General features: G+C 44.2%; 1 protein-coding gene across 2 annotated transcripts in view; it reads left to right on the top strand.

The window, feature by feature from the left end:
* The window catches only part of LOC126262993 (uncharacterized), a 128,935-nt gene extending 105,850 nt beyond the window's left edge, over window positions 1-23,085 (top strand). The window contains exons 6-7 of one of the 2 annotated variants that reach the window (XM_049959946.1): window positions 5,953-6,161; window positions 20,987-23,085. In XM_049959946.1, the coding sequence (XP_049815903.1) occupies window positions 5,953-6,161; window positions 20,987-22,485 (1,708 nt within the window). In that variant the 3' untranslated portion in view covers window positions 22,486-23,085. The remainder of the gene's footprint in view (window positions 1-5,952; window positions 6,162-20,986) is intronic. The other variant, XM_049959947.1, reaches the window with a different exon arrangement.
* The last annotated feature ends 830 nt before the right edge of the window (window positions 23,086-23,915 follow it).

Consider the following 23,915-nt stretch of genomic DNA (forward strand, 5'->3'; position numbering starts at 1 on the left):
GACAATTCAGTGATAGAGTTGTTGTTATCAGAATCGACAGCAAACCAACACCGACAACGATAGTCCAGGTATACATGCAGACGTCGCAAGCTGAAGACGAAGAGAGAGAAAGTATATGAGGATAGTGAAAGGATAATACAGTACGCATAGAGATGGAAACCTAAGTCACGGGGGACAGGAATGCAGTTCTAAGGGAAGGAGTAGAGGAGCGGGTCACAGAAGAATACGGGCCGGGACAAAGAATGAGAGGGGGGAAAGACAAATTCAGTTCTGTAATAAATTTCAGCTAGTAAGAACGAACACTCTGTTCAAGAATCACAAGAGGAGGAGCTATACTAGGAAAAGGCAGGGTTATACCGGAATAGTTCAGTCAGATTACACTATGGTCACGCAGTGATTCCGAAATCAGATACTGGATCATAAGCGTACCTAGGAGTAGATATAGACTGAGCTCACAATACAGTAGTGACGTAGAGTGGGCTGAAGAATCAATACACAAGGAAGATGAATAAGGAAATACTAAGGAATAAAGAGATACGATTGAAGTTGTCTAAGGCTATACATACAGCACTAAGGAATAGCTCAGTTGGCAGTTAAGTTGAAGAAGAACGGACATCCCTAAAAACGGCTGTCAAAGAAGTAGGAAGTAAAAACATAGGTAAAAAGAAGGTAACTGCCAAGAAATCATAGGTAGCAGGAGAAATACTTCCGCTGATCGATGAAAGAAGGGAGTAGAAAAATGTTCAGCGAAATTCAGGAATACAGAAATACAAGTCTCTGAGGAATGAAATAGATAGGAAGTCCAGTGAAAGTAATGGCTCTGAGCGCTATGGGACTTAACATCTGAGGTCAGCAGTCCCCTAGAACTCAGAACTACTTAAATCTACCTAACCTAAAGACAACACACACATCCATGCCAGAGGCAGTATTATAACCTGCGACCGTAGCAGCAGCGCGGTTCCGGACTGCAGCGCCTAGAACCGCTCGACCACAGCGGCCGGCTCCAGTGAAACTAAGACGAAATGGGTACATGAAAAATATGAAGAATTCGAAAAAGAAATGATTGTTTCTAGGACTGACTCAGCGTACAGGAAAGTCAAAACAATCCTCGCTGAAATTAAAAACAAGGGTGGTAACATTAACAGTGGAGCGGGGTTCCACTAATAAATGCAGAGGAGAGAGCGGATAGGCGGAAAAACTACAGTGAAAGTCTCTGTGAGGGGGTGATTTATCTGATGTTGTAGAAGAAGAAACAGGAGTCGATTTAGAAGAGACGGGAGATCCAGTATTAGAATCAGCATTTAGGAGAGTTTTGGAGGACTGAAGATCAAATAAGGCTGAAGGGACGGATACTTTTCCATCAGAATTTCTAAAATCATTGGGGTGTATGGCAAAAAAACGACTTTTCACGTTGGTGTGTATAATGTATGTCTGGCTTTCGGAAAAATATCATCTACACAATTCCGAAGACTGCAAGAGCTGACAAGTGCGAGAATTATCGCACAATCACCTTAACAGCTCATGTATCCAAATTGCTAACAAGAATAATATACAGGAGAATGGAAACGAAAATTGATGGTATGTTAGATGACGATCATTTTGGCTTCAAGAAAAGTAAAGGCACCGGATAGGCAAATCTGGCGTTGCGTTTGATAATGGGATCAAGATTAAAGAAGAATCAAGACAATTTCACAGAATTTGTCGACCTAGAAAAAGAGTTCGACATTGTAAATTGGTACAAGACTTTCGGAATCCGGGGCAAATAGGGGTAAGTTATAGGGAGAGACGGGGGCTATACAATAGACACAAGAGCCAAGAGGGAATAATAAGAGTGATGGCAAGAACAAAGTGCTTGGATTAAAAATGATGTAAGACAGGGATTAAGTCTTTCACTCCTACTGTTCAGTCTGTACATCGAAGAAGCAATGATGGATATAAAAGAAAGGTTCAGGAGTGGTATTAAAGTTGAAGGTGATAGGATATCAATGATAAGATTCCTGAGTGAAAGTGAGGAAAAATTACATGAATTGCTGAATGGAATGAACAGTCCAATGAGTAGAGAATATGGATTGAGCGTAAATCGAAAAAAGGGGAAAGCAGTGAGAAGTAGCAGAAATGAGAACAGCTAGAAACTTAACACCAGGATTGATGGTCACGAGGTAGATGAAGTTGAGGAATTCTACTACTTACGCAGCAAAATAACCGAAGACGAATCGAGCAAGGAGGACATGCAATGCAGATCAGCAATGTCAAGAAGGGCATACCTGGCCAAGAGAAGTCTACTGGTATCAAACACATAATTTGAGGAAGAAATTTCTGAGAATGTACGTTTGGAGCACAGCATGGTATGTTAGTGAAACATGGATTGTGGGAAAACTGGAACAGAAGAAACTCGAAGCATTTGAGGTGTGATATTATAGACGAATGTTGAAAATTAGGTGGACTGATAAGGTAAGGAATGAGGAGGTTCTGCGCAGAATCGGAGAGGAAAGGAATATGTGGAAAACACTGACAAGACGAAGGGACAGCATGATAGGGCGTCTATTAAGACATCAAGGAATGACTTCCATAGTACTAGAGGGAGCTGTAGCGGGCAAAAACTGTAGAGCAGGAGAGAGATTGGAATACATCCAACAGGTAATTGAGGACGTAGATTGCAAGTGCTACCCCGAGATTAAGAGGTTGGCACGGGAGAGAAATTCGTGGCTGGGCCGCATAAAACCAGGCACGAGACTGATGACTAAAAAAAAAAAAAAAAGAAAGTTTTCCTGAACGGAAAGTGTTCATCAGAGGTACGAGTACCGTCCGGAGTGCCACAGGAAAGTGTGAAAGGACCGCCATTACTTTCTGTATATATAAATGAACTGGTGGACAGGGTATGCAGCAGACTGCTGTTGTTTGCTCGAAAAATGGTTCAAATGGCTCTGAGCACTATGGGCCTTAACATCTGAGGTCATCAGTCCCATAGAGTTAGAACTACTTAAATCTGACTAACCTAAGGACATCACAAACATCCATGCCCGAGGCAGGATTCGAACTTGCGACCGTAGCAGCAGCGCGTTTCCGGACTGAAGCACCTAGAACCTCTCGGCCACAACGGCAGTTGTTTGCTGATGATGCTTTGGTATATGGGAAGGTGTCGACGTCGAGTGACTGTAGGGGGATACAAGTCGACTTAGACAAAAGACAATACGAGGGCTATCCACAAAGTACATTACGTTTTCGTTTGTGTCCGTTAGGGGCGGGGCTAGCGCGGCCATCTTGGTGTCATGGCATTTCGCCGCTCAGTCGGCATCCTGCCGTGCTAGTGATAGGTTCGTGCTGTACTCCGTTGAGTTACTGTGACAGTTTGAAGTGTCAGCGTTAGTTGAAAATGCCGCGAAGTGTGAAGTGCGTGCTGCAATAAGTTTCCTGACTGCAAACAACTGTATACCGATAGAAATCTATCGGCAGCTTTGTGAAGTGTATGGGGACAACATAATCACTGAAGGTGGAGTGCGTCAATGGGTCATAAAATTTAAAAATGGCCGAACTAACGTTCACGACGAAGAGCGAAGTGGAAGACCCAGCATAGTGACTGCCGAACTTGTCGAAAAAGTCGATGCCGCGGTCCGTGAAAACCGTAATTTCACAATAACGGATCTCTCTAAGAGTTTTCCACAAATTTCACGAAGTTTGTTGCACAAAATCATTACCGAAAAGCTTGGTTACCACAAGTTTTGTGCAAGATGAATACCAAAAATCTTGACAGAGATTCACAAAAATCAGCGAATGGCTGCAGCGCTAACGTTTTTGGACGCTTACGAGAAAATGGGGACTCATTACTCGATCGCATCGTTACTGGTGACGAAACATGGGTTAAGCATGTGAACTACGAAACAAAATTGCAGTCAATGCAGTGGGGGCACACAAATTCCGCCCAGAAACCCAAGAAATGCATGCAGTCAATGTCGGCAAGGAAGGTGATGGCGACTGTCTTTCGGGACAGAAAAGGTGTGATTTTTGTGGATTTCCTGGAAAGAGGCACTACAATAAACTCTCAAAGGTATTGCGAAACTCTGCACAACCTCAGAAGAGCAAAACAAAACAAGCGCAGGGGAAAGTTGGGCTCAAAGATCTTGCTGATTGACGACAACGCCCGGGCCCACACGGCAAATACCACTCGTGAAGTTCTCGAATCTTTTAAGTGGGAGTTGTTTCCTCTTCCGCCGTACAGTCCCGACCTGGCACCGAGCGATTTCCACTTATTCCCAGCAATGAAGAAGTGGTTGGCTATGCAGCGTTTTGATGCACAGCTTCAAGAAGAGGTAACCACATGGTTGAAGGCGCAGGCGGCCGAATTTTACGACGAAGGAATTTCGACGCTCGCCATCGCTACGATAAGTGCCTTAATTTAAATGGCAACTATGTAGAAATGTAGTATTTAAGTGTGGCTTTCATCTGTATATAATAAAAAAAATTTTCAATACTTCATTTATTTTTAATTCCAAAACGTAATGTACTTTGTAGATAGCCCTCGTATTTCTAGTTGATGTGATGAATGGAAACTGGCTCTAATGTATAAAACTGGAAGTTAATATAAATGAGTAGGAAAAACAATCGCATAATGTTGCGGCAAGGCATTAGTCGTGTGCTGCTTGACGTAGTCACGTCGATAAAACAGCCAGGCGTAGCTTTGCAAAGCAACGTGAAACGAAACGAGCGTGTAAGGACCGTAGTAGGGAAGAAGAATGGTCGACGTCGGTTTGTTGTTGTTGTTGTTGTTGTTGTTGTGGTCTTCAGTCCTGAGACTGGTTTGCTGCAGCTCTCCATGCTACTCTATCCTGTGCAAGCTTCTTCATCTCCCAGTACCCACTGCAACCTACATCCTTCTGAATCTGCTTAGTGTATTCATCTCTTGGTCTCCCTCTACGATTTTTACCCTCCACGCTGCCCTCCAATACTAAATTGGTGATCCCTTGATGCCTCAGAACATGTGCTATCAACCGATCCCTTCTTCTAGTCAAGTTGTCCCGCAAACTCCTCTTCTCCCTAATTCTATTCAATACCTCCTCATTAGTTATGTGACTTCGGTTTATTGGAAGAATTATAGGATGGGGGACAGCGTACAGAAAAATAATGTGACCCATTCTTGGGTATTTGGGATCCCCACGAGGTCGGTTTACATCTACATCTACATCAACATAGATACTCCGCAGGCCACTGTACGGTGCGTGGCGGAGGGTACCCTGTACCACTACTTGTCATTTCTCCACCTGTTCCACTCACAAACACAGCGAAGGAAAAACGACTCTCTGCACGCCTCCGGATGAGCCCTAGTTCCTCGTATCTTACCTTCATGGTACATACGCGCTATGTGTGTTGACGGCAGTAGAATCACTCGGCAGTCAGCTTTAAATCCAGTTCTCTAAATTTAAAGGAAGACGTGGAAGCAGTTCAGAAGCGGGGTGCTGGATATGTTACCGGTAGGTTCGATGAACAAGAAAGTGTTATGAAGGTGACTTGGGAACTACAATGGGAATCTCTATAGGGGACGATACGATCTTTTCGAGGAGCACTATTTAGAAAATTTAGAGGATACTGCTGAACGATTGTAATGCCGCCAACGTACATTTCGCTTAAGGACAACGAAGACAAGGTAAGAGATATTAGGATCCATACGGAGGCATAAAGATAGCCCTTTTTTCCCCCATATTTGCGAGAGGATCAGTAAAGGACATGACTGCTAGTGGAACAACGTAGTTTACGCTCCGCCCTATACGACGGCTTGCTCGGTATTTATGTAGATGTAACATCCTTACATCTGCACACGACAGAAAACGCAATACATCTTCCAGGAGGTTTCAGATTAACGCGCACTCCCCAGCTGAGTGAAAATTCATTGTACACTGTACAATACAATTTCACATGCTGATTTTATTGATTTTTAACGTTTAAGGTTGTATGTTGCAGGCGGCCGCTGTTGAATCATCAGCTACTCGCCTATCACGAGCGGTACCTCTCCTTTCATGACGAGCTTAGTGCACTATGCGAGCAGCAACATCCGAAGTCATCACAAATGTTCGCTCTCGCCGACGCACTGTACTCCTTCTGTCGTAACAATTGGATCGAAACAGCTCGGGTATTTAACGAAGGCAATTCATCCGATATCTACACTGTAGGTAAGTTTATCACTGGGAATGATCATTTCATATCAGTTCACTGATGACTTTCCACTGCGTTCTAGCTGGAGGTGTGAATTTCAAAAATCTGTTTGGGAACCTAGTTTAGGATCTTCCATCATTTTCAATGCCACGCAAGATAATTGCTGATGCAAACTACTTCAATATAACGGGTTATTGGTTCGTGTACTACACAGGCTACAACAAAACAATTGTAATTTGTGTAGAGGATGTAAAAAGAAACAGTTATTAATGCGACAAAAATGTCACAGTTGCACCGTTTTGCCACCAGGGAGGTTTTGACGCTAGTGATTTTCTGAGACGGTGTTCAAAGTGCCGTGTGATGAATGTTGTTTAGAGATGTTACTCAAAACGTCATCCGATTACAACAATGCACAACTGCCTGCTAATGATTGTCTGCCACACTCAGAACAACCAGATGTTTCATTAATAATGGCTGCAGCTTCAGGCAAGCGGTCAGGGAGCCCTTCTGGAATGCGTATCGGTGTCTCGGACACTAGACGCTTCGCGTCTCTCCACAAAAAAAAAAAAAAAAAAAACCTAGGAAGTCATCAACATCTCCAAACCAACGTTCAACACATGGCAGATTAAACAGCACGTCTGACCATCACTGTCGTCAAAATCCTTATGGATTCAGAGAGGGGAAACGATTCACATGTGAAAATTGTGTCAGATAAAAAAGTACTTCTTTTCGCATCCACTAAACACCCTAAAATTTAGAATATGTAGTTTTTTTGATACCATAAATATGACATGTTTTAAAATGACAACTTGAGTCCGTAATGCAACTGCTACAGGAGGAAAGTAATTCTTTGTTAATGTTGTAATCAGTGTAGCGCTCTAAATTTCTGTTACATGTAGTGTGTATAACGTTACCCATAATTTTTCTCTTTTTATGAATAATATTGCGATTTTGTAATTGAATAGATAATTGTAGAAGGCAAACTTTCACTATTGTTCTTATAAAAGCACTCAAAGACCTGAGTCGAAACAAGGCCCCGGGAGTAGACAACATTCCATTAGAACTACTGACGACCTTGGGAGAGCCAGTCCTGACAAAACTCTACCATCTGGTGAGCAAGATGTATGAGACAGGCGAAATGCCCTCATACTTCAAGAAGAATATAATAATTACAATCCCAAAGAAAGCAGGTGTTGACAGATGTGAAAATTACCGAACTATCAGTTTAATAAGTCACAGCTAGAAAATACTAACACGAATTCTTTGCAGACGAATGGAAAAACTGGTAGAAGCCGACCTTGGGGAAGATCAGTTTGGATTCCGTGGAAATGTTGGAACACGTGAGGCAATTCTGACCTTACGACTTATCTAAGAAGAAAGATTAAGGAAAGACAAACCTACGTTTCTAGCATTTGTAGACTTAGAGAAAGCTTTTGACAATGTTGACTGGAATACTCTCTTTCAAATGCTAAAGGTGGCAGGGGTAAAATACAGGGAGCGAAAGGCTATTTACAATTTGTACAGAAACCAGATGGCAGTTATAAGAGTCGAGGGGCACGAAAGGGAAGCAGTGGTTGGGAAGGGAGTGAGACAGGGTTGTAGCCTCTCCCCGATGTTATTCAATCTGTATATTGAGCAAGCAGTAAAGGAAACAAAAGAAAAATTTGGTGTAGGTATTAAAACCCATGGAGATGAAATAAAAACTTTGAGGTTTGCCGATGACATTGTAATTCTATCAGAGACAGCAAAGGACTTGGAAGAGCAGTTGAATGGAATGGACAGTGTCTTGAAAGGAGGATATAAGACGAACATCAACAAAAGCAAAACGAGGATAATGGAATGTAGTCGAATTAATTCGGGTGATGGTGAGGGAATTAGGTTAGGAAGTGAGACACTTAAAGTAGTAAAGGAGTTTTGCTATTTGGGGAGCAAAATAACTGATGATGGTCGAAGTAGAGAGGATATAAAATGTAGACTGGCAATGGCAAGGAAAGCGCTTCTGAAGAAGAGAACTTTATTAACATCGAGTATAGATTTAAGTGTCAGGAAGTCGTTTCTGAAAGTATTTGTATGGAGTGTAGCTATGTATGGAAGTGAAACATGGACGGTAAATAGTTTGGACAAGAGGGGAATAGAAGCTTTCGAAATGTGGTGCTACAGAAGAATGCTGAAGATTAGATGGGTAGATCACATAACTAATGAGGAGATATTGAATAGAATTGGGGAGAAGAGGAGTTTGTGGCACAACTTGACAAGAAGAAGGGACCTGTTGGTAGGACACGTTCTAAGGCATCAGTGAATCACAAAATTAGCATTGGCGGGCAGTGTGGAGGGTAAAAATCGTAGAGGGAGACCAAGAGATGAATACACTAAGCAGATTCAGAAGTATGTAGGTTGCAGTAGGTATTGGGAGATGAAGAAGCTTGCACTGGACAGAGTAGCATGGAGAGATGCATGAAACCAGTCTCAGGATTGAAGACAACAACAACAACAACAAATGTTAATACCATGAACTGTAATAAGACTGTGAAAACTCTGTTGGCAATAGCAGTGGTGGTGAAGAATCACTTTCATTTTACTGTCAATACATTGTGTGCAAGAGAGAGAGTCATGCACGATACACGCCACTGAGATATAGGTGGTCACACACTAAGTAAAGCTTACTGCCCACCCGTCTGTGGACAGGGGACTGTTGGGGGCGGAGTGTGGTGGGGGAGGGGGGAGGGGGGAAGAGGTGCCAGCCAGCTGGAGGTGGGGGGGGGGGCGAATGTGGAAAGGTTCGCCACACTCGCGCAGCTGACTGCATGTCCCGTATGAACCCCGTCCAAACAGACCTTGAATGTCCAACGGCACCGACCGACCGCCGTGTCATCCTTAGCCCACAGGTGTCATTAGATGCAGATATGGAGGGACATGCAGCCAGCACATTACTACTCTGAGCGTAGGCGGTTTTCGTGACCGGAGAAGCTACTTCCCCATCAAGCAGCTCAACAATTGTCCTCACAAGGGGTGAGTGCACCGCACTTGTCAACAGCGTTTGGCAGACTGGACAGTCACCTGTCGAAGTGCTAGCCAAGACCGACTGCGCTTAAATTCGGTGATCTGACGGGAAGTGGACATAAATGTCAGGAAACGAAAAAAAAAGCAGAAGTATATGGCTTAAACAACTGTGATAAAGGAATGATATAAACTACAATAGGGAAAAATAAAAGTCTAATACGAAAATAACGTGCAAGAAAAATTTACATATTCCTCTAAACAACGGGAGATATTAGCATTTACCGTAAAATAGCACTGATGGGTAGCCATACTATGGAGTGTTGGTCGAAAAATGCAAGTATCGAGACTGACACACGAAAAATCTGCTCATAAACCTGCATTATCATCTGAATGTACTTAAATATGTATGATGCATCTAAATATGGCTGACTATAAGTCACAAAGCAACAAAAACCGTCTGCTGAGCTTAAAACCTAAGGAATAACAGCTTTTAACGGTAATTCATTTGCAAAAACTGTTAAAGTTCTACACGGAAATTCGGCTAGTAGCCACCCAGGTGGATGCGGAGCGTTTGAACAACAGCCTTACGTGGGAGATAAGAGGTAAAATAATATACCCTCTTTCTACTTGTACTGTTACGGGTGAAGAATATAAATTCTCCGTTGGAGTACTGGCTGAAAACGTCAGTTTCAAGACCAAGGCGTTTACAAAAAAAATCTACTTATAAAGCTCGTGAACTAGATGTTGTACATCAAGTAACATAATATCCCTTTTAGGAAAAGTTTAAAATAAACTGACTAACTGGTTTCAAGGCTAATTTGTTTGCAAAAATGTTTAACATAAGGGGGTGCGAGCAGGTTGGTAATCCCTATCTTAAATTATACAGGGTGTTACAAAAAGGTACGGCCAAATTTTCAGGAAACATTTCTCACACACAAAGAAAGAAAATATGTTATGTGGACATGTGTCCGAAAACGCTTACTTTCCATGTTAGAGCTCATTTTATTACTTCTCTTCAAATCATATTAATCATGGAATGGAAACACACAGCAACAGAACGTACCAGCGTGACTTCAAACACTTTGTTACAGGAAATGTTCAAAATGCCCTCCGTTAGCGAGGATACATGCATCCACCCTCCGTCGCATGGAATCCCCGATGCGCTGATGCAGCCCTGGAGAATGGCGTATTGTATCACAGCCGTCCACAATACGAGTACGAAGATTCTCTACATTTGGTACCGGGGATGCGTAGACAAGAGCTTTCAAATGCCCCATAAATGAAAGTCAAGAGGGTTGAGGTCAGGAGAGCGTGGAGGCCATGGAATTGGTCCGCCTCTACCAATCCGTCGGTCACCGAATCTGTTGTTGAGAAGCGTACGAACACTTCGACTGAAATGTGCAGGAGCTCCATCGTGCATGAACCACATGTTGTGTCGTACTTGTAAAGGCGCATGTTCTAGCAGCACAGGTAGAGTATCCCGTATGAAATCATGATAACGTGCTCCATTGAGCGTAGGTGGAAGAACTAAAGTGAGCTCTAACATGGAAATTAAGCGTTTCCGGGCACATGTCCACATAACATCTTTTCTTTATTTGTGTGTGAGGAATGTTTCCTGAAAGTTTGGCCGTACGTTTTTGTAACACCCTGTGTAGAACTTATTCGTATGAGAAATACCTTTTATCAGAGTCTATTGGGAATAAAAATTCGTAAAAATGTGATTTGCAGATTACATACGTCTTGCCACTTTAACACAAGGATTTCTAAAAATATTGGTTAGTTTTGAGTCTTGCTTGTAGGCAGTCCATTGTTAGCTGTTGCTCTCACATATAACCGACTTTGTTAACAGCAAATAGTATTGACAAATACATACTGCCAGTCATATTCTGTCTAGCTAAATGCTGCTGCTGATGGCGCTTCATATTGGACATTTGTACAGAAGATAAAATGACAGTGTGTATGGTATCGAATTATAAAAACTGAAATTGCTGGAAGAGTGGGGAGCTGAGCTTGCACGCCGTTGGTGACCTGGGGCCTCTCACCGTAACGCCATTGGCCACAGGGAGAGAGGGAGGGATGATATCATCGTACAAGTGCCAGATGCTGGCATCAGAGATTCTGGTAAAGCTGATTGTGATGGCACCAATTCATGGAAAGTTGATGCTGATGTCAGCAATGTGGCCCAGAACTCCAAGTGATATCTGCTACTGCTGGGTAAAAGTTTTTGTTGGGAACGAAACAGATTGGAGAGCATGGCACTCATGAGGGACAAAATAGGGGACAAGGGCGTGTGGATGCGATGTCTTCTTTCCATGTAGCAGGTTGCTACAAAACTTTTGCCAACAACTGTGTCTCTCGCCACGTCAAAACGGTAGCGCTTTAAGTCAGGCATCTTCACGTCTCCAAGGTAACCAACAGCAAGACTGTAACGACACAGTAGGTGACAAATGCCTGGAGCTGAAAACGATAACCTTTTACGACCTCGCAATGACCAGTTCTCAGTAAACCCCTTGCATCAAAAAATAGGTCTCCTGCCAACTGCTGAGAATGGCAGCGGCCAGATCCTGCCTGGTGGGACACTGCCAGCCAATAATGCCTTCGTTCGTTAGAGGTTCCCCATCCTGTCTGGGTGCCAGCTATCGTAAGGAAAGACGTTTTCTGTATCAAGGCGCCTCTTTGAAGAAGTCTCAGCAGTTTAGATTTTCTGCAGACTCAGCAGAGAATTTACTAATTTCTCTCATAGTAGATTAGATTAGATTAGATTAGTTTTTCGTTCCATAGATCCGTACTGAGGAGATCCTCGTGGATGTGGAACATGTCAATTTTTTTAAAGCTGAAATAACAATACTAATAGTATGAATATATACAATACATCATTTGTTTCTATTAAAAAATTCGTCAATGGAGTAGAAGGAGTTGGCCACTAGTAAGTCTTTCGGGCTCCTTTTAAACTGATCTTTATTTGTAACTAAATATTTTATGTTTACTGGCAAATTATTGAAGATGTGTGTTCCTGAGTAGTGGACCCCTTTTTGAACTAAAGTAAGTGCTTTTAAGTCGTTGTGCAGATCATTTTTGTTCCTGGTATTGTATGTATGAACTGAGCTGTTTGTTGGAAAAAGAGATATATTATTTAGGACGAATTTCATTAATGAGTAAATATACTGAGAGGCAGTAGTTAGTATACCCAGTTCTTTGAAGAGGTTTCTACAGGACGTCCGTGAATTTACTCCACAAATAATACGTATTACACGCTTTTGGACTCTGAAAACTTTTGTTTGACTTGAAGAGTTACCCCAAAATATTATACCATATGACATTATGGAATGAAAGTAGGCAATGTATGGAAGCTTTTTCATTTTTATGTCGCCTAATATGTGGTCGTATAATAGATCAGATCCAGATATTGTTCTGCAGTACGCATGGAATCTGGCTTCTACTGCCTCTTTATTGTCCCATTTTTCTTTGAGGAAGAAACAGGAAAGTATCGCACCGCATTTCTTTTCTCAATGCTACAAATGTGAAGCGTTACATAAGTATTATTCGAAGTCTCCTGAGTGAGCGCGCCAAGTTCGCGTCTCTTCCGACAGATAGCGTAGATACAGGACATTTCCAAAGTGGCGTCCGTGGGTGACAAACAACGAGCCGTCATTGCATTTCTCACTGCAGAGAAATAAACTGTGGGGGTTATTCACAAACGCTTGTGGAAAGCCTATGGAGCATCTGCTGTCGACAGAAGTATAATTAGTCACTGGGCACAGAGGGTGAGGTCAGCAGAAGGTGGTTCGGCTGATGTCCACGGTTTGCAGCGGTCACACCTGACATGTTGTAGCGAGCTGACGTTGTTCTTCGCATTAGAACTCGGCAGTTGGTGCTGCATCCGTCAATCAGCAAAGGGAGTGTGGATGCAATTATCCGCACTCTTGGATATTCAAAAGTATGTGCAAGATGGGTCCCGCGGTGTCTAATGGTGGATCACAAATCGCACACATAAAACATTTGTCTTCATTTGTTGCAACGTTTTGAAGCTGAGGGGGAGGCCTTCATGTCCCGGTTTGTTACAGGTGATGAAACCTGGGTTCACCATGTTGAGCCCAAAACAAAACGACAGTCGATGGTATGGCGCCATTCTGTCCCCGTAAAAGAAAAAAATCAAAGCAACTGCTTCCACCGGTGAGGTCATGATTACAGCGTTGTGGGACTGCGGAGGTGTGATTCTCATTGACGTGATGCCAAGAGGTGGTGCCATTAACTCAAAAGCGTATGTCCAAGCATTAACAAGACTCAAGACGCGCTTCCGGTTATTTTAGCGCAACGGTAAGTCAGGTGGTTTGCTGCAACACGATAACATTTTGCCTCACCCAAGTCTGAGGATTGCTAAACACATCGCAAAACAGGTTTAGACTGTGTTACCCCATCCACCTTACAGCCCTCATCTAGCACCCTCGCACTTCCACTTGTTTGGACCATTAAAGGATGTCATTCGTAGAAGGCATGGATGTGGAAGTGATTCACACAGTGAAGCATTGGCTCCGCCACCAGGACACCCAACTGTTTCGCGCTGGAGTAAGGCCATAGAACGGGATGGGGATTACGTGGAAAATTAGGGTGTGTAGATAAAATGTCATTCTTTCGTGTGTGTAATTCTCATTATGTTCAATAAAGAATTGTTGAAGAAAAAAATAGTGCATTACTTTCAGGGAAACTCTCGTAAAATCATTTTATAACATTTCGACGGCTTCAGCCTTCACTTTGAAGACTTGCGTTCTTGATTCAGTGAACAGTCTGCTTCAACTCCAATGATAGGTACGATATACTCTTTTCTGTAGTGCTGTGTGCCATTTAGTTAACATCACAAAAAGCACTAGGCACTTCGTGACTGAAATTAATTCACTTGCGTTCCTCCACAACCCCCGTGTCAGATATTCCAGTTTGCTTTATATTAGTACTGCCATTGTTTGTCAAATGTTTATTCATAACTTTAGCAGAATGAATGAAGTAATTGTAATTCATTTCTTATCCAGTAGCTGTAGGACTCGCAATTCATTATTTTGTAGGGTAATAAAGTAACTTACCTCAGAGAGAGGACCTCTTTCATATTTAGACATAAATATAACAACCATATCCAAGTCATCCCTAGCAGCAACGTAAACCCGTATGTACAAGCATGTGCAAGGAACAATACGAGTAGAATGAGAATGTCATTTCGTTAAGAGTTTATTCGTTTGAGTCTAATCAAGATCACTGTCTCAGAAGTCTTGTTGCATGTCCAATGTAGGCTAATGATGCTAGGGGGTCACATATTCTTTTCTTTGCAGGTATTCCCTCTCAAGAAGTTCCTGCTGACGCTATCTCGTCTTGAAGAAACACTATGACTCTAGGCATGGTTGTCCACGCGCAAATAAAATAACAAGCCCACACAATATTTCTGCTCTTTTCTATATGGAATAACTCGTTTTATGGTTTTCATTCACGAGTGTCATTCATCAGTGAGAACACACATGGATGCATATAAATCCTCTGAAGTGGTGTGCAACACAACACTGTCCACGGTCCTTTTGCTGTTGATAGATCCTGATGTCTGCCAGATTTTGCACTAATTTACCCAGATGACTACTGGAGACTCAGTTAACTATTATACTTCTCAAACCTGGCGCAGCTGTGGCATTTCCACATCGGCAAATCATTGCCAGACGCGACACAAGTCATATGTCAAAGAGGAAATCTTAAGAGAAAACACCCTGAATCTTAGATCTCTGCAGTTTCAGTCCAAACACTTAACCATTCGGCAACTGAGTAGTATGCCTCCCAGTTGCTCCTACTGTAGCAATTTTAGCGTATATATATAGGAAGTTACTGTCACAGAAATTGTGCATAAATTGTTCAATGTGACATAAGTTTTCTCTTAAATCGTCCGCTAATGGAATTTGTTGAACTTTTCGTTAACCCTCCCTAGCTAACTAAACATGCTCGGTCATGTCTCTTAATTCAACATGTCGAGGTCTCTTGGCTCACGAACAAAACTGAATTTTTGCAAAAAGACGAGAACATAGAAAGCGTTATCTTTCACACAATATGTCTGAAAGTCTCTGAGTCCCTAGATCAAAACTGTATACTCTTTATTGGCCTACGTGTATACATTGAAGAGCCAAAGAAACCGGTACACCTGCCTAATATCGTGTAGGGCCCCCGCGATCACGCACAAGTGCCGCAACACGACGTGGGACGGACTCGACTAATGTCTGAAGTAATTCTCAAGCGAAGTGACGCCATGAATCCTGCAGGGCTGTCCATAAATCCGTAAGAAAACAAGAGGGTGGAGACCCCTTGTGAACACCACGTTGCAAGGCATCCCATATATGCTCAATAATGTTAATGTCTGTGGAGTTTGGTGGGCAGTGGAAGTGCTTCAACTCAGAAGAATGTTCCTGGAGCCACTCTCTAGCAATTGTGAACGTGTGGCGCTTCTACCCCAGTCGGAGGGTCGAGTCCTCCCTAGGGCATGGCTGTGTGTGTTGTCCTTAGCATAAGTTACTTTATGTTAGATTAAGTAGTGTGTAAGTTTAAGGACCGATGACCTCAACAGTGTGGTCCCATAAGATCTTACCACAAATTTCCAAAAAATCTGTGGACGTGTGGAGTGTCGTATTGTCCTGCTGGAATTTCGTCAGAATGCACAATGGACATGATTGGGTGCAGGTGATCAGACAGGATGCTTAGGTTAGCGTCACCTCTCAGAGTCGTGTCTAGACGTATCAGGGGCCCCATATCACACTAGCTGCATACGGCTCACACCGTTACAGAGCCTCCACTAGCTTGGACAGTCCCATGGTGACATATGGGGTCCATGGATTCATGAGGTTGTCTCGATACCCGTACACGTCCATCCGCGCGATACAATTTGAAACGAGACGCGTCCGACCAGGCAACATGTTTCCAATCATCAACAGTCCAATGTCGCTGTTGACGGGTCCAGGCAAGGCGTAAAGCTTTGTGTCGTGCAGTCATCAAGTGTACACGAGTGGGTCTTCGGCTCCGAAAGACCATATCGATTATGTTTAGTTGAACGTACATTGACACTTGTTGATGGCCCAGCATGGAAATGTGCAGCAATCTGCGGAAGGGTTGCACTTCTGTCACGATGAACGATTCTCTTCAGTCGCCATTGGTCCCGTTCTTGCAGGATCTTTTTCCGGCCGCATTCTTGTTGGATATTTGCTGTTTTACGACATTCCTGATATTTGCGGTACACTCGTGGTTCAAATGGCTCTGAGCACTATAGGACTTAACTTCTGAGGTCATCAGTCCCCTAGAACTCAGAACTACTTAAACCTAACGAACCTAAGGACATCACACACATCCATGCCCGAAGCAGGATTCGAACCTGCGACCGTAGCGGTTGCGCGGTTCCAGACTGTAGTGCCTAGAACCGCTCGGCCACTCCAGACGGCGGTACACTCGTGAAATCCCCACTTCATCGCTACCTCGGAGATGCTGTGCCCCATTGCTCGTGCGCCGACAATAACTCCACGTTCAAACTCGCTTAAATCTTGACAACCTGCCATTGTATCCGCAGTAACTTATCTGAGAACTGCGCCAGTTACTTGTTGTCTTATGTAAGCCTTGCCGACCACAGCGCTGTATTCTGCCTGTTTACATATCTCTGTACTTGAATACGCATGCCTATACCAGTTTCCTTGGCGCTCGAGTATAGGAAAACACGTATCCAGAGGCTCTGTATGGGAACAATGGTGCCTTACAGAGAGATCTGCGTGTCTCCATATGATGTTTCACATCTTGCGAAGCATCACTGGAGTTGTGATCCGACTGGCTTCTTCAACACTTTGGCGTAATTTTGCATTAGTTTCCTAGCGTGAGCCACTTGGGACTTATTTACTTCTCGTAAGCAGTTGTCTGCTAACTACGTTTTTAGTTAGTTGAATACATGTACCCTTCAAAAGGTTTGGTCCACATGAGTATCGCAATGACATCCCAGCCCATACAAAGTGAGGGGTGTTCCTTCCCATCTCTTGCACGTAGTGGGAATTTCCTTAGACCACACAATAATGTTCCTCATGTGTGGTTCAAATGGCTCTGAGCACTATGGGACTTAACTTCTGAGGTCATCAGTCTCCTAGAACTTACAACTACTTAAACCTAACTAACCTAAGGACATCACACACATTCGTGCCCAAGGCAAGATTCGAACCTGCGACCGTAGCAGTCGCGCGGTTCCGGACTGAAGCACCTAGAACCGCTCGGCCACCAAGGCCGGCTCCTCATGTGTGAATTGCGATGTTTCGGATATTGGAAAGAAACACTCATGAGCGAGGCACAGCAATAATTGTGCAGCACTGCACGGCAGGGTGCAAGTCGTTGCTCGAAGTCGTTGCACGTACAATTCGTTTACAAACATCAATCTACATTTTTCCAAAGAAAATTCCACGCTGACTGTATCAAATTTAAAAATGAGTCAGGCCGTGTTCGCTGCCGGGCGGTTCCTTTCAGCTTGCACGGTCATTGCCGCTCCCATCATTTAAAAAGTTTTTAAAAAAGATTTTTAAATTTTTACTGTCGCTTTCACCAGATGACGGTATATTGGACGTGAATGGTGGGGAGTGGCTACAGGGCAATGTTCAACGTTACCATGTTATAAATAGCGTATATTGCCTGAGGATGCACCGATAAGTGGAGCGGAAACGGTCGCAGATTTAATAAAAATCATTGATACAGCCAGCACGGAATTTTCTTTGGAAAAATGTCTAAGTTTGGCTGTGGTTGCCCGCACTATAAAACAACATGTTATCAACCTAAATGCTTTCAAATATTTTTTAGTCTGGCCACTTATTGTTGACTGTAGTGTTTGAAGCACAACTGCTCATTTGCGAATATCTTTCACTGCAGACTGCTCAGTGTAGATACGGATGGCGGCACAAGCTTCCTCTCTCGTTTTCTTACACCCACAACGAGGCTTGCCTTTGACACTGCCTGATAAAACACCACATGTCTCTGAACCTGGCAGTGTCAAGCTACGAAGTGGACAGCGGCAAATGTTCTTATTATTTTTGTCACTACCTGCCTTATATGCGGACTTCCGTGCTGCCACACACACACACACACACACACACACACACACACACACACACACACACACACACGCGCGCTATTATTTGCTACTTTACGTCGTCAACTGGAACAATACAATACTGAAACAAGATGTGGTGTGCGTACTGTTAGACCTTCAGTACACACACCATCAGATTATTTGACTGGTCGCTCTAACGCAGTAGGCGAGTGTCAGCAATATGTCTCGTGCTCTTATCGTGGCGTGTTTATCTTATGCCGTTAGGTCAGATGATGGAAATGCTACTTGCACTGTTAGAGTAGCAGATTGACAGTGACCAACTTTAAACAGAACTTGATCAATTTTCACACACATTTATTAAAATAATAACAAGCATAAAAATTACTTTACTTGGTTCTGGATGCTACACTCCTGGAAATGGAAAAAAGAACACATTGACACCGGTGTGTCAGACCCACCATACTTGCTCCGGACACTGCGAGAGGGCTGTACAAGCAATGATCACACGCACGGCACAGCGGACACACCAGGACCCGCGGTGTTGGCCGTCGAATGGCGCTAGCTGCGCAGCATTTGTGCACCGCCGCCGTCAGTGTCAGCCAGTTTGCCGTGGCATACGGAGCTCCATCGCAGTCTTTAACACTGGTAGCATGCCGCGACAGCGTGGACGTGAACCGTATGTGCAGTTGACGGACTTTGAGCGAGGGCGTATAGTGGGCATGCGGGAGGCCGGGTGGACGTACCGCCGAATTGCTCAACACGTGGGGCGTGAGGTCTCCACAGTACATCGATGTTGTCGCCAGTGGTCGGCGGAAGGTGCACGTGCCCGTCGACCTGGGACCGGACCGCAGCGACGCACGGATGCACGCCAAGACCGTAGGATCCTACGCAGTGCCGTAGGGGACCGCACCGCCACTACCCAGCAAATTAGGGACACTGTTGCTCCTGGGGTATCGGCGAGGACCATTCGCAACCGTCTCCATGAAGCTGGGCTACGGTCCCGCACACCGTTAGGCCGTCTTCCGCTCACGCCCCAACATAGTGCAGCCCGCCTCCAGTGGTGTCGCGACAGGCGTGAATGGAGGGACGAATGGAGACGTGTCGTCTTCAGCGATGAGAGTCGCTTCTGCCTTGGTGCCAATGATGGTCGTATGCGTGTTTGGCGCCGTGCAGGTGAGCGCCACAATCAGGACTGCATACGACCGAGGCACACAGGGCCAACATCCGGCATCATGGTGTGGGGAGCGATCTCCTACACTGGCCGTACACCACTGGTGATCGTCGAGGGGACACTGAATAGTGCACGGTACATCCAAACCGTCATCGAACCCATCGTTCTACCATTCCTAGACCGGCAAGGGAACTTGCTGTTCCAACAGGACAATGCACGTCCGCATGTATCCCGTGCCACCCAACGTGCTCTAGAAGGTGTAAGTCAACTACCCTGGCCAGCAAGATCTCCGGATCTGTCCCCCATTGAGCATGTTTGGGACTGGATGAAGCGTCGTCTCACGCGGTCTGCACGTCCAGCACGAACGCTGGTCCAACTGAGGCGCCAGGTGGAAATGGCATGGCAAGCCGTTCCACAGGACTACATCCAGCATCTCTACAATCGTCTCCATGGGAGAATAGCAGCCTGCATTGCTGCGAAAGGTGGATACACACTGTACTAGTGCCGACATTGTGCATGCTCTGTTGCCTGTGTCTATGTGCCTGTGGTTCTGTCAGTGTGATCATGTGATGTATCTGACCCCAGGAATGTGTCAATAAAGTTTCCCCTTCCTGGGACAATGAATTCACGGTGTTCTTATTTCAATTTCCAGGAGTGTATTTACAATTGACAATCTGAAGTTCCTTTGGTATTGGTACGTTAATCTGATTCTCACATATATCTCTGATACTTGACAAAAGTGTCTATACATTTATCTTCATGGTTATGTACAGGAATATGGTAATCTTATTGGGCGCAGACTGAAACTTGACTATAGACTGTTTTTTTTTTGTGTGTGTGGTGGTGCTGAAGTATAGACTGGTACAGACAAATGTAGAACTCGTACAGACTGTTGCAGACAAATGCAGACTGGTACAGACTAAAGCAGACTGATTAATTGGAGGTCTGTACACTCGTTATAATACCTCGCGCGTTCATGTATCACTGCGCGAGTGTGATCTGCGAGGAGAAAAGGTTCTACATTAGCAGCAATCTCATTGGCTGCGTTACATATTAACACGCGGATCGTCGGAAGCAGAATTTGGTCCGTCTCTATGGCAGCGCCATCTCGTAGTGTGTAGACGGACGAGCGCTGCGCCTGCGTTTTTGTGCTTAGCGGGGCGCACTCTAGTGGGAAAGTTGTGTACGCGCTGACGACGCGGCACTATGTACACAACACAAGAAAATACAATACTGACAAGGACGCTTTTTGTCAACTTCAGATTAGGGATATCAGTAAAACCATGGTTATTTCGTCAATTCTACAAAGCCAAGTGCAAGACAGACTTTTCGGGCATCCTGTATATGAAACAGACTCGTGTAACATTTGTACAATAAATTCTGATATCTGCCTTTCTTATTACAGAAAATTATGTTCAAACACCACACTATATCATTTCGTGTTATTACTCTCGGATATTTGTTGGTTGTGAGCTATTCCAACCATTGATCATCGATGATTTACCTAAACAACGCCCAATTTTATCATACAGAGTTTAGCTGACGTTGGAGTATGATCACCACCTAAGGATGTCACTGTTTTGCAGATGAGGAGTGGGAGCTGGAGGACAGAAGCTACGCTACGCTCTCCGTTGACACCGACTGCCTGCAGCTGTTGGCTAACGCCCTGGACCACCCCACGTGTCCGCTGGAAGACCTGTCACCGGAAACCATTACTCAGCGCGAGCAGTGCCGCGTGCAGCTATGGAACGACGTGGTGGAGAGATCGCCCCACATACCCGTCACCAGCTACCTGGCGTACACGCAGAGGGCGAACGTCAACCTCTGTCTCTTGGCCTGGATGACTGTCAACTCGTTCAGCATTTGTCAGGACGTCCCCTTTAGTATGATACAGTCCGTACATGATGCTCGGTGCTTTTTCAGTAATCCTGCCAACGAGTCCTGTCCGGAAGTGAACGTCACAGGCGCCATCTGCTCTTTCTCCAGAGCTGTTCTGTTACTAAAATGTCGCGACTTTTCCCTCAATAAGCATTCCGAGCTGTGTAGTGTCAGCTTGTACCCAGACGGATCCTACTCAAACAAGAGCAATGTACCGTGGATCAAACTCCTCAAAGGGCATATAGAGCCAACGGAAAGAACACTAAACTACAAAGCCAGTTTAAACAGTGCTACCTTGAAATACAAGGATTTCAGAATCGACAGCTTAAAAGTTTTAGAAATGTCATTTATAGCTATAAATATTGTTTTCCGTTTCTTGACTGCCGGAGTATACATGTACCTTCCACAGTTACGCAATCTGCCCGGAAAGATATTCTTGTCCTTCCAGCTCACGGGTATAATACAGATCTTGTGTTCTGAGGTCATGTATCGTATGACAGGTGTCCCCAAGTTATCGACAGCGGTGCAGATTGATAGCTCCCTTACGCTTCTCAGCTGTATCTGGCTGAACTCGTTCTGCTACCAAATGTACGCGTGCATTCGACATCTCAGGCTTCCTAATGATCTGCTGCCTGCTGAAGCGAGTGAGGTATTCCGTCGTCAGGTGGTGTATGCACTTATACCCTGGGGCATAGTATCTGCAGCAAGTATTTCTTTGGAAAATACGAGCAAATATTACTTGATTCACAGTCGGATAATATTCCTCGCGGCGATTTCATTCTCGGTAGCTCTAAATTTGGTTCTCCTTGGATTGGTGGGATATATGTACCTACGTAATCGAAACTTAATGCGGCGACTTAAAATTTCTAGTAATCACAGGTTTGGTTCAAAGAAACAACTTGTTTTTCTGTCAGTTAAGACAGTTTTCTTAAGTGGCGTTGGTATAATTGTTAGAACTGGATTCCACCAAGCGCAAGGCATTGCACAGTTCGTATACTATGTTCACATAGCTACGATGGCGCAGGGACCGCTGCTGTTCGTTTTTTTCATTTGTAACGAATCGACACTTCCTCTGTTCAAGGCGACCTTACTAGCATGGTGGAAACCAGATATTGTCAGATCCAGGCGAGAGCTGTGTTCAGCGGCTGAGAGAAATTTGGCAAAGAGAGCCGATATTCAGCATTCATCTGCAGAATCCTCGATGTAATTTCCTTGAGTGTTTTTCTCAAAGGACTGTTTTCAATGTAGACTGGACTGAGGCGTGTGGTCAGTTATAAAGATAGAATCTAGCTGATGAGAAAAAATTAACTGCGACTTACATCATAAAACCCGTGCCCCAGTTCCCTAATCTATTCTTTATTTACAACCAAGCGCTTATTTGTAAATAGTAGCGCGTCTACGTATACTAATAGACATTAATAATTCATTGTTGGTGCACAATGGAGTTGGAACTGAAGGTAAACTTTTAAAGGACTGTGTTACACGCTATTGGAGTAGAGGCGTTTGTGAGACAGGATAGTGTCTTACTGTGCGAAAAGTGTGTAAAAGCACTGTAGGAGACGTTGAAAGTTAATGTGTGTCGCATGTGCTAGTCTTAAGCAAGGAAGAACGTTATTTTAAAGGGCACTATCACTAACAGTCTTATGGGAGGAAAAAGATGTATCAGAAGTTAAATTAAAAGGGGGCATTTTACTCCAGATGTTAAACTATAAGGGTATAGTATGTACAACACAGTGTGATTTGTAATCAGTAGACGGTCGCCCATTTGTTGAAATAAAAGTTGAATGAGCGACCTATGCAAATGAAACTGGTGTATGCGTGAATTTATTATGTGGCCCAACTGAACACCCTGCCATTAACTGCCAAATTGCAGCCATCACCACACATTTACCAGCCATCCCTGATCTTAACAGGGAATTTCGTTATTTTTGACAACGAAAAGTAGCCACATCGTACACGACGGAACAGGAGGCCGCAGCATCACTCGCGAAGTAGCCAATATGGCTGCAGAGCCGATCGAAGAGTGGTGTGGCTCCGCATTCGAACGCACTTTTCCTTTGCAAAAACTTGATTGTGTGCAGTTGTATTTACTTTCGCGGGCACCAGGAGTGTTCTCTGACACATTGCGTTCTCCTTTACTCATTAGACAGGGCTGTTATACACTGAAGCGCCAAAGAAACTAACTTGTATAGGCATGCGTATTGAAATGCAGAGATACATAAACAGCCAGAATACGGCACTGCGGTGGGCAACGACTACATACGACAACAAGTGTCTGGCGCAGTTGTTAGATGGGTTACTGCCGCTACAGTGGCAGGTTATCAAGATTTAAGCGAGTTTGAACGTGGTGTTACAGTCGGCGCACTAGCAATGGGACACGGAATATCCGAGGTAGGATGAAGTGGGAAATTTCCCGTACGACCATTTCACGAGTGTACCTTGAATATCAGGAGTCTGGCAAAATATCAAACCTTCGACAACAATACAGTCGGAAAAAGATCCTGCAAGAACGGGACCAACGACGACTGAATAGAATCGTTCAATTTGACAGAAGAGCAACCCTTCCACAAATTGCTGCAGATTTCAATTCTGGGCCATCAACAAGTGTCAGCGTGCGAACAGTTCAACGAAACATCA

This window comes from Schistocerca nitens, chromosome 6 (assembly GCF_023898315.1).
Source record: "Schistocerca nitens isolate TAMUIC-IGC-003100 chromosome 6, iqSchNite1.1, whole genome shotgun sequence".
In the NCBI taxonomy this organism is placed as follows: domain Eukaryota; kingdom Metazoa; phylum Arthropoda; class Insecta; order Orthoptera; family Acrididae; genus Schistocerca; species Schistocerca nitens.